General features: G+C 43.2%; 1 protein-coding gene across 1 annotated transcript in view; it reads left to right on the top strand.

Annotated features, from left to right (window-relative positions):
• caskin1 (CASK interacting protein 1) overlaps nt 1-12,196 on the top strand; it is an 89,043-nt gene that overhangs the window by 60,857 nt on the left and 15,990 nt on the right. Inside the window, exons 5-11 of the mRNA XM_076080036.1 lie at nt 611-706; nt 913-1,043; nt 2,952-3,060; nt 3,483-3,591; nt 3,859-3,953; nt 4,763-4,880; nt 8,570-8,815. Of these exons, the coding sequence (XP_075936151.1) occupies nt 611-706; nt 913-1,043; nt 2,952-3,060; nt 3,483-3,591; nt 3,859-3,953; nt 4,763-4,880; nt 8,570-8,815 (904 nt within the window). The remainder of the gene's footprint in view (nt 1-610; nt 707-912; nt 1,044-2,951; nt 3,061-3,482; nt 3,592-3,858; nt 3,954-4,762; nt 4,881-8,569; nt 8,816-12,196) is intronic.

Genomic DNA, 12,196 nt, shown 5'->3' with positions numbered 1-12,196 from the left:
GTGTTATCACTAGCGGCCCCCGGCGAACAGGGGGCCAGTTAAGAGTAGTGAGTGAGGAGTCAGCAGGCCGTCAGTGGCAGTAAAAAAACAATAAAATAGTGTTTTGGGAAAGTGTGAGTCACCTCCAAACCAGGAGAGGTCCTTGAGCAAGCCATAACTGGCCATCGAAAATATGAAGCTATTTGCTGCAGCTGAATACGAGAATAGCCGTGGACAGACATGGAGGTGCACACTTACTCGAGGAATCACGCACACGTGCAATCGATCACATAATCCCCCAGGTAACGGTCTAGATTGACAAATAGCACTACATGTAAGGTTCATTTTTTGGGGTGAACTGCCCCTTTAAGAAGCTAGCGGAACGAAGGCTAGCCAGGATGTGATGTCACAACTTTGTGTCCTCGTCGCTCTTCCAAGACGTTGTCACTGATTGGACAATTGCTGTTCGGGTTACGGTTGATTTGGTGACTCTAAATATCTCTGAGGTGTTTGCGTGAATCGTTGTTTGTGTGTTAAGCCTTCAATAACGGATTCATGGATTGTTTTAATATCTGTTTTTTAGTTTTTTCCCCCTCATGTGTCGGTGTGTGTGTGTTTTTCCCGTCTCCAGTCGGAGATGCTGCTGCAGCACCAGTCCAACCCGTGCATTGTGGACAACGCAGGGAAAACCCCTCTGGACCTGGCCTGCGAGTTCGGCAGAGTCGGGGTAAGAACCTACGGTTTTAGTCGTTATTCAAAAGACAGCAGCACCTGAAGACAATCTACAGAAGTCATGACCAAAGTTGTGTGTGTGTGTGTGTGTGTGTGTGTGTGTGTGTGTGTGTGTGTGTGTGTGTGTGTGTGCGCGTTTGTGTGTGTGTGTGTTTGTGTGTGTGTGTGTGTGTGTGTGTGTGTGTGTGTGTGTGTGTGTAGGTGGTCCAGTTGTTGCTGTCCAGTAACATGTGCGCTGCCTTGCTGGAGCCCAAAAAAGGAGACACCACCGACCCCAACGGAACGTCTCCGCTCCACCTGGCCGCCAAGAACGGACACATAGACATCATCAGGTACACACACACACACACACACACACACGCAGCATTTTCTAATGTATCACTGGGTTTACATGTCCTCCTGAGCTTGCTGAGAAAACAGATACATAACACAACGGGAACAATGCGATCCAATTAAGCGAAGGAACAATGTGTTGCCATTCAGTGAGAGATGACGCATCAGTCACATACTCTTAAATATATTTTTTGAGACTTTTCACGCTGCAGATTTTGCAGAAGGCGCTCCGTCGCGGCGGATGTCAAGTCGTTATAATCCCATCACGACGGGGGACGTGCGTCTTCATCTTTTGTTTACCTGTTTGCGAAAGAGCATGGCGGCAATGTCACTTCTGTTGCCGCAGCAACGTCAGCGGTCGGGCACGAAGCCTCCGGGATGAAGGAGAAGGAGGGAGACGCTGAGAGATGAGAGAAGACCGCAACTGAGGGAAGATAAGATGGAGAGCGAGAGAGAGAGAGACCGAAAGAGAGAGAGAGAGAAACCGAAAGAGGGAGAGAGAGCAAAAGAGAGAGAGAGAGAGAGAGAGAATAAAGCCTGTCACAGCTGATGGAGCAGAGCGTGCCTCTAGATGTGACGCTGATAAATGATGCTCATCAGGCATGGCCGGCAGTCTGCAGAAGACACACAAAAACACAAACACACACACACAAACACTGACTCCATGTCAGTAGAAATTAGAGGAAGACGAATTGCGTCTTTGGCGGCTTCTTTTTGACAGCTGCCTCATGTCATCTGATCTTTTCAACCTTGACTCTTTTTTCTTTTTTTTTCTGACGCTGTCATTGAACGTACGGGGCTGGGAATGTTCTAGACTTAATTTGGCACTGCACCATTGAACCACTCTGCCATTAGGGCCTTGACTGCTCTGACATACTTGTCTTTTTCGACAGGTTCGCCAATTTGTAAAGCTCTGTCAAAATGGCCACTGGGTTCGTGGTCCCCTCACTGATTCAGGGCCCTTTTTTGCCTGGTCGCTGAGTTCGATTTTAAGCTTGAATTATACGGACTTGGGCCATAGCTATGGAGCCTGTGCACGTATTCATTCATGTTTCTGCGACCGGGAATCAGGCAGCCAGCAGCAGGCTGGGTAGTGGACTAGCCTCAGGTCCTAGCTGGGTTAGCTTAGCTTCCATCTCGGCTCTCTTCCCGGGGGCAGTTTGGTGGCATTTGGTCCGGCAGGTCTGCCTGGTTGGTCGGTGATCGCCTCAAAGTCCACTGCTCTCCATCCAATGACCACGCTTCCTTTCCAGATGTTGATGAATGTGTTCTGCCATATGCCATTAGTGATAAACACGAAAAGAAATGTAGCAGAATTCATGGGAGCTAGCGGCAGCAGCATTTACATGCGCCGCCGTCGTGGGCTACACGTTAGCTACAGGAACTGTGACCGGAGTTTCTGCCGGCGGTTGAGATTGTGAAGATAAGATTTAGGTATAATATGTAACTTCAATAACACTAAAGCTGCAAAACGCGTGTTAATCCGCAGCTAGAAATAGTCCCCCAACAAACGCACCATTGTTACGTGTTTGAATAATGTTTTAAACTACGATGCCCAGCTGGGGCTTATTTTTTCTTTCTTTAAATGAAAGACTTCGATCTTCAGGAGGAACAAAGGGGCTTGGAGCAGAGAAGTTTTGAGAGACGGACTAACACTGGATTTTGGTCATTTCATGAGATTTGTTGGCAATAAGAGAAATATAGAGTAATGTCAGCCTTATCCTTTAAATCAGTTGCAGTGTACCATGACTTCACTTAATTTTTCTCTCTTTCTCTTGTCCTTATCTCCCACTCGACCTCATTCAACTCCTCTTCCCTCTGCGTCCTTGTGTGTCTCCTCTCTCCTGACTTTCTCACCCTCCCACCTCTTCATCCTCTCTGTCCTTTCTCCTGCCCTCTGCTGTCAGACTGTTGATCCAGGCGGGCATCGACATCAACCGACAGACCAAAGCGGGCACTGCCCTGCATGAAGCCGCCCTGTGTGGAAAGACTGAGGCAGTGAGACTCCTGCTGGAAGTAAGTGGAACTTTACTGAGAGCTTTTTAGCACTGGCCCCTGGAGTTGGATTCACTTAAAGGACCATTAGGATCTAAGATGGGACACTTCAAGGCCAAAACCTCCCCTGAATGTAACTGCTGTCTCCACTACTGAAAAATATTATAGCTGTCACAGTAACTCATGTAAGGCGACGTAAAAAGGGGGAGGCATTTTCTCTTTCCATAAAATTACAATAAAACATTTTATTTATTTGTTTAATCAAAATAATAAGGCTCCCTGTGCGCTGTGATGAAGCTACGGAAGACATTTACTGAATACCGTGTGGTACAGAACAGAAAATGAAACCCTCTTCTCTGTTGTCACTCTATGATCTCTCACTTTAGGTCCGCATGAATAAACAAGTCAATGTGCTGTACAAAATCTTCTTTTCTCTCCAACAGAGTGGTATCAATGCCACAGTGAGAAACACCTACAGCCAGACTGCACTCGACATCGTCTACCAGTTCACTGCAACACAAGCCAGCAGAGAGATCAAACAACTGCTGAGGGGTGAGACGTGGATGGATGGATGGATGGATGGATGGATGGATGGATGGATGGACGGATGGATGAATGGATGGATGGATGGATGGACAGACGGACGGACGGATGGACGGATGGATGAATGAATGGATGGATGGATGGGTGGATGGATGGATGGGTGGACGGATGGATGGATAAGCTAATTTATTGCACATGGCTGTGGACACGGTCATGTGATTGATTTAATACTATGTAGATTTTCTGTAACGTACAGTCTGATTTGCTGTCTCACAGATGCGTCGGCGGCCCTTCAGGTTCGGGCTCTGAAGGATTACTGCAACAACTACGACCTGACCAGCCTCAACATCAAAGCAGGAGACGTCATAACGGTAACACCCACACACACACATACACACACACGCACACAAAATGTCTATTCTCAATGTCGATAATGACGACAACTAAAACAATGTTTTATGTGCATCAAAGCTGATAAGTGAGTCGAGCTTTGTTGACTATAGTGAGGCATTTTTTAAATGTCTTTTCATAATCTTTTTTTCTTGTAAAACAGTATTTTGTTTTACCTCATTAGGCTTCTACATTATTTTTAAAACTTATTTCAGACTTAGGAAATGGATCAACAGAATTGTTGTCCTCACTTGCCTCTCAGGGCTTCCGTTCTACAGTTTTCGAGTGTTTGGATAAATTAATCGTAAAAGCTGGTTGGTTGTCTTAACATCGCCCCAATAACCAAAATTGAAAATGCCTGCACCGTGTTTGATGAGATTACTAATGAATATGCGAGAATGAGTGGTTTCAGTTTCCCTCATTTACTACGCATATGTTTGACAGAAAAATGTATTATAAATTGGAGTGTAAATTGCAGTGCAGTCCACCACTCATGAATATTTATGAGCATCTATGCAGCCTTTGGGTACTGGTTACTGTAATTAGGAAGCCAAGCAGTAACTATGCTTTCTCCCTCGAGGTCTGAATGAACAATTTGGCTTCGCTGCTGTCTGACACAGGGAATTTTAGACGGCTCCGAAATGCAGTTTTGTGTTTGTGTTCGACAAGAAAAATTAATTTAAGCTAAAAAAAAAGATGGTTCCATGATAGTTTTCTTTCAGTAACTTTTGCAATCGATGGAAACTAGATGGAACTTAATATTATAGTCGTAAACATGCCCACCTGACAGGTTCTGGAGCAGCACCCCGACGGTCGCTGGAAAGGCTGTATCCATGACAACCGTACAGGAAACGACCGAGTGGGCTACTTCCCTTCCACCATGGTGGAGGTCATCAGCAAGCGCACAGGTGTGTTTACTTGTGTGTGTGTGTGTGTGTGTGTGTGTGTGTGTGTGTGTGTGTGTGTGCGTGTGTGCGTGTGCGTGTGTATGTGTGTGTGTGTGGAGTAAATTAAAACAAGGACCAAACTGACTGTCTGGATAAAGTGTCAACCAAGTGCCACGTTACACATATTTGGACTAAACACAGATGAAGAACTTGGCAGAAAGATAGAAAAAAAGAGGAATAAATGTGAAGCTGAGTGAATGAATGATGTTTTAGGCCCATAAACCCTTGAGGAAGGCACTTAACCTTACATCTCATTCATCTCAGCACAGCGGTGCCAAACACCCAGCTGTCATCCCTGCACGGCTGAAGATGTACCAGATTAATGTGTGCAATTCATTTTGGCTGATTGGGATTTTGAACCGTACTACAACTCCAGCTGATTGAAAACACACAGTTTTGGGAGTTCAGCCTGACGGTGAAAGTACCTGTTCAGTAATGTGAATATGGACACCAAAATCCTCCACATGTCCCTGGCTGGTGTTGTGTTTCAGCTCTCTTTGCTTACTCTTTTCCTGCTGACTGATAGCCGTTCGTTGAGAGGTTTTTGAGGAATACGCTTGTTTGTTTCTTACCTAGAATTTTATGAAGAATTGATACCATTAACTATGAAGCCATACTGCCAGCAGCCAGTTAGCTTAGCTTAGCTTAGCATAAAGACCAGACACAACTGATTGTTTGAAAACCTGTTAGCAGGTCAAGATTCATGGTCTGTGGATGAATATTAAACCATAATGTATCCAATTAAAATTGACTTTAAATCGAGTAAAAACATTCTTTCACACTGCTTTATAACGTTAGCCTATAGTTTATACTCTATGTTCTGTATTTACGTCGTTCATGGCCTTGCTAAAGCTATGTCACATTTATATTAGGTAAAATATTAAATTCTCAGATGCTAGTTTCATGCAGATATGTTATATGTAGATGTCTTGAACATTGTTGTCACATTTTTCTTTAATCCACTGTGACATTCTGTAGCAATAAATAGTGCCCCACTGGCTAGCTTAAGGCCGCCGCTCTGCACTTCACTCGTACGGCGGTAACAGCTGATGATGCTGTCCCGACTGACGACTTCAACACGGAAGCGTAGCGCCCATCCTCCAATTCCCCCTCAAGCAAACACTGTTAGCTTTGTCAGCACTGTTGCCATTGTTAACAGCGCTGTTAGCGCTGTTAGCTTCTAGCCACCAGCTCAGCCGTAGCCATGTTGAAAGCCATGTGGAGGCAGTACGGGCAATCTGTAGGGCTAATTAAGATCACCTCTAAAGTTTCCACTCGTTTCCGTTGTTTGTGCTAAGCTAAGCTAACTGTGGGTGGCATTATATTCACCGTACAGATGTGAGAGTGGTATTAATCTTCTCATCTAACGTGCGGCTAGAAATCTCTTGTGCATAATTCACAAAATGTCAAAATATTCCTCGCATTGCCCGTCATGTGAACTTACAACGAGGTGTATGCTAAACAAGTTAAAGATCTGCCAGGGTTACAGGTGGGATTTTGCTGTCATCTGTGTTTTCGTTACTCAACAGGTGTCCAATCTCCCAAAAAGCTGTTTTAACCACCTTTCTCCATTTTATATAACTGTGATGAGCTGTTTTTAGCCTCTCCGGTGAGATCCACAGAGCACATTCACACCCATCTCGTCATCCCAAACACTGCGCAGCCACAAAGAGGCTCAGATGTTTTTTAACTGTGTATCTGTGTCTGTCTGGAGGTCTGGTATCTCTGTTTGTCCATCCGTCTGTCTCTCTGTAGTTAGCCTATTAGTATGTCCTACTTGTCTCTGTCTGTATGTCCGTCTCCCTGTTACTGTCTGCCTCATCCCCCCCGAGATCACAAAGGTCTCACTTTCATATCATCTCTCCTCTCTCATGTAGTCCATCGCTCTTTGATCACTCAGTATTTACTGTATAGTCCATTTACCACTATAGAACCCAGTCAAGGAAAACGCTGCAGTGGCTCCATCTGTCCTGAAATTCAGTGTATTATATAGCAGCTGTGGTTACAGTACAAAACAGCTGTACAAAACTCCCACTGAGTTTGCACAGCCATACTGACTAATGACTGTCACACACACACACACACACACACACGCACACACACACAACCTCAGTCTGGGATACAGCAGCTGTTTTAGCAAGAGGTTTCATTTACTCAACTGTTTTTCATCAATTTATAATTATTCCTGTTTTTTCCTCATCAATTCTCCCCAGTCAGCCTCTTCACCTCTTATTCGTTCCTTCTTTTTCCTCAAAGGGATGTTACACATCACATTTTTTTCAACACACATAAATGGCCAATTACATCCACTAGATAGATATATGAACAATTTAATTAATTAGGCTGACTTTAAAGTTGCAGCGGCCATCACAATCACAGCAGGGAAGCTGCCAGCTAGCTTTGCACATCAGTTACAACAGCTACTTTGTAAAGTCATGGACCAATCACAGGAATGGGGACGATGACCGTTGGAATTTAGCAGTTAGCTTGAGAGTTAGCTATCTAGGCTACGTCCTAATCGCAAATGAATAGTTTGTATTGGAGAATTCAGGATACTATCAAGGATTGTCTGATTCCCAAAGTTGTTAGGCTTCCCTTACATTAAACATAAAATGTTTTTGAATCCACAAAACCTACAAAGGACTACCAATGCCTGGCAGTTTTTTTAGATCCTGTTGCAAGTGCAGAAAGTGTAGCACACCTTCACTTCCCTTTCTCTCCCCGTTGTTATTGATAAATCCACGACGCTGTCCGTGGTGCTGAAGTAGCAGACGGATTTGGAAATGCAACATCTCGTCAGTTTCATCTCGGCTATATATAATATTCAAAAATATATATCTTGAATAGATAAACCAGACATTTCATAGACATATATATACATTTGATAAATCACAACTTTGTTCTATGCATGTGTTATTGAAAACGCAACGGCTAGCTAGCTGGTTTGCTAAGTGCACTATTTCATGTTATATGGCCAATTCAGCATCCAGTTGGTAAGCATTTAAGAAGCATTTCCATAAGTCCCAATGCTAGCATGTTCACAGAGAGGACATATTGATGTGAATCTGTAACATTTGTGCGCAGTGCCAGATCAAACAACCTATTTTGGGCATTTATATGATGAGTTATACAGCCACCAGCGGCCTTAACTACTGAGAGAGGAAACTGGTGAGCTAGCAGACACTGCTGGATGTACGGCAAGTGGAATCCTGTTACATGTTGGTAATATGCCAGTAGCTAATGACTTAAGACTGAACCACATTATGTTGAGAGTAAAAAGCGGCCGATACTCATCAGTCCCTGGGACCATCTCCTCTGTTACCATCCATCACTTCCCCTTTCCACCTCTCCATACATTTCATTTTAACGGCGCCCACATCTGTTTGTCCACTCCTTCTCTTCGTCCTCCCGCCTTTAACATTACCGTTTGTTTAATTTTGTAACTTCCGCCTTTGTTTTAAATTTTTCTTTTCTCCCCCCCCCTTCTTTCTTATGTGTAATTCTCTGTTCTCTGTTGTTTGTGTGTCTCGTGGCGGTGGTTCACTGTTGGCTGGTTGTGTGTGTGTGTGTGTGTGTGTGTGTGTGTGTGTGTGTGTGTGTGTGTGTGTGTGTGTGTGTGTGTGTGTGACGTCACGGTGGGTGTTATCTAGGTTTGGCCAGCACAGTCATTTGCACCCAACAGTTTCAAAAGATACCGCTGGTTCCTCCGGCGACGGTTGCCCCTGCCAACGCGGTAGTCAACGGCAACGACACCACGTTCCATCAGATCCATATCCTGCCTCCACCGCCTCCTCCTCCACCACATTCCCATCAGCCACTGCTTCCACTTTTCACTTCCTTTGGCTATAGCAAGTCGCCCGTGACAACCCCACTGGGAGACACACCCACTGCCCCAGGTACACGGCCCCTTTTTCATTATTTGTATTATGATTATGATTATTATGATTATTATTAAAGCTTCAAGGGATGCTTTCCTCCACCTATGCTAAAACACACCATGTCTGATTGGTCATGTAAGATTCTTATTGATGTTTTCAATGTTGTTTTAAGAAGGCATCCATTGAAGTTTTCTGTTATGGATCATTATTTATGTATCTTTATGTGTTGCTCATACTATATAACTTTCCTTTTTCTGTTGTTGCTGTTGTCATCTCCATTACTGAGAGCCAGAGTCAGCTTTTAGCCGGGAGTCTAATGTGCTTAAGCCACTTGCTATTGTATCACTATTGTAGAAATAAGAGCTTTGCCCAGTGGACGTACAATATGAGAAATATTTCTTGCTCATGGTTTAGAATAAGTTGATTAAGCACAGCTATCTGATGGACTATTTCACTTGGAATCCTGAAGGGTTTCATAAAATCAACTCCCATTTTTGAGACTATTTATGGTCTGTAATTACCACGCTACGTAGTAGATGTCTTCGTTAGTGGTGGAGTCCACCATCCCAATGCTGGATTCAGATTGCCTGCACACGCACAAGCGATTCACAGCAAACAATGCATCCATGGAATATAACATTACAGTTTGTAGTTTAAGGCTGAACCACAACTTTGGCCTTTTTCACACGTAAGACCAAAGATCCCACCAGTTGCTTCGTTTCAGGGCCCGTAAATGAACAATATTATCAGTCTCATGTTAATCGGCTCTGAAATGAGGCTCCGTAGGGCCACACAGTCAACCACAAAAAAAATCTTGCCCTGTAATAGGACAAGTCTTTATGTAAATGATGCAACGTAATGCCCCTCTGAAGTGGTTTGATCACTGCTATAGCATTTCTGTTGTATTTTAAAAATAACAGCTTTGTGGGAGAGAAAACAGTTGACAAAGTAATGCTAATACACTGGTGTGGTTTTTTAAGGATATCGTTGTAATACCGCTGACATTTCGACTCACCCCACACAAGAAAAATCTTGTGAATGTATCTGCCAGAGAAGAAGAATAGATTTAAGGTGGAAGGGGAGCTCACCGCTGACCTCTGTTCAGTTTGTGCTTCACTTAAATGTCTTGCCTATTTATTTCTTTTATACATTTTTTTGCAGTTCTATTTTTTTCCCCCCTTCCTTCCTCTCCGTTCTTCCCCTGTATATCATAACTGTCCCAGCCACTAAGACAACTTCAACACACACACATCCCACACAACCCTCTCCTGACCAGACAAGTGTGTTTTATTTATTTTTTTGTTCTGTCCTGCCTCGTCCCGCGTGTTATTGTCACGTCTGACCATTTCAACACCACTCTTACCCACCTTGCACTTATACCCTCAATGTGTCCGCGTGAGAGTGTGTGTGTGGTGTTGGTGAAGGCTTCGGACGAGGGAGCGAGTCTCGAGCTCTTCTGAATGTGCTGAAACAGTTCAGTTTAATCATTTGGAAACAATACCAATTCAAATTGTTGTTATGTCTTTGAGTAAAAACATACATTTGTTTTCTGGAAAGGATCGATGTTGTCGCTTTAATGACAGTTAAGTTTGTCACAGAGGTTTAGTTGGAGATGTTGCTTCGTAACAAAAATCTTTTTCAGACATCAACGGGTGATATTTTCTGACTAACTCAAAACTCCAGTGAGATATTGCAGCTGGAATAAACCTAATTCATTCTCATACAGGACTCTTTAACATAAGGTATTAGAAATGAAATGCTGATAATCTGCATTACATGCAAAGATTCAGCAAATTCTAACATATAAAATGTCAAATGTTGCGTCACAGAGACCCAAATGCATTGTTAGAAAATGTCACCCAGGATGTTCTGCACGTAAGGTATTCACTGGCCCGATCCCCAATCTCCACGCTCACGGACTTTGAGGCGTGTTCCCGCAAATTCCTTGGGGGTTTAAGGCTGTCCCACTTTCAAATCGTTAAGTGTTTGAGGGCTTTCTCCCGCAGACATTTTGAGCCCTTCGCGAACACTCTCCGTAACTCCGCATTTCTGCAGACTTTGCCAAAGGTATTTACCCACAATTCATAGCGTTGTGACGTTAAACACGGGGTTGCCAGCGGAAGCCAGAGAAAAGGTGAACGAAGAGGACGGCACAAGCCTGTTATATTACATTTACACATAAACGTTAAGGATTTAAGGTGGAACATAAAAACACATGGGAGCGGAGGAACGCAATCAGAGGCTATTTATTACACATAAGTTATTCATCAAACATTTACTTTTGTTGTTGAAGCTGTTTTGACATAAACGAGTAAATAGATTGATTGACAATTACCTCTCATCTCCTGAGGCAAAGGCCTGGAATACGTTTAAATCAGGGAATAAAAAGTATAGAAATAATACTCACAATTGTACATGACTTGTCGTTGTGAAGGCAAACAATTGCAGCCTCTCACACTCAACCATTTACCAGGTGGCGTCAGTTAAGTCCCTGCGGGTTCGGGGTCTAAGGCCTTATAGGGGGCATTGGGATTGGGCCACTGACTGTAAACGTTCTACCAGGTGAATAGAAGCCTTCGCTGGACACCATTTTGATTCCTCCAGGAGAATAAACCCCTTTAGGAAAGTGTATTGTCATTAAGTCCAAGAAAATACAAAAAAGGGAATGCAGTACCCAATTAAAGAAAAGTAAAATGCCTTTACTTATACATACATCAGGTTGGTACAGTTTCCCTCAGCTTTGATCACATTGTTTGAAATCGGCACATTTTTGGAACTCACAAATGATTCCAGTCAAATCAAATTCTTTGAAAACAGACTTCAGTCCTTTGTTTGAGGTCACTTGGAAGGAGGCAAAATGGCCACAAGAAGGAGTTGCGACATTACATGGGAGCAAATGGAACAATTTTTTTTCAATGTGTGTGTTTCTCCGGAGCACTGTCGGTCACACATATAAACCATTTATAAACCCGTACTACGATGGTTATAATGGTTTATGACACTCTCCAAATGCACTACAGCAGCCCCATTGTGGCAAGGCTTGCATATATAATCACACACATATGGCTGCATTATATATGTATATGTATGTGTATGTACATTATGGCATATATGTGTATATACACAGATATTCATGTTATGGATTTATTTATGTACGATGGGTATATAAATGTTTTCATATATCTATATATATATATGCTGTATTTTTTTCTGTGTATGTGTGTGCGTGTGCGAGCGCGTTTGTGAGAATGTAAGTGTGGTGTGTGAGTGAAACTTATTTATCCTTTTCAAAAAAAAACTTATCCACCTTTACCCTGCTCTCCTACTGGCCCCTCTGTAAGTTTTGTAATTTAGGAATTTATTTATTTAATTTACCCAGTTTAACCTTTTTTTGTCTCA

Source organism: Anarhichas minor, unplaced genomic scaffold (assembly GCF_050575085.1).
Source record: "Anarhichas minor isolate MPS153535 unplaced genomic scaffold, ASM5057508v1 ptg000007l, whole genome shotgun sequence".
NCBI lineage: Eukaryota > Metazoa > Chordata > Actinopteri > Perciformes > Anarhichadidae > Anarhichas > Anarhichas minor.
This window is presented reverse-complemented; position numbering and strand designations above follow the sequence as displayed.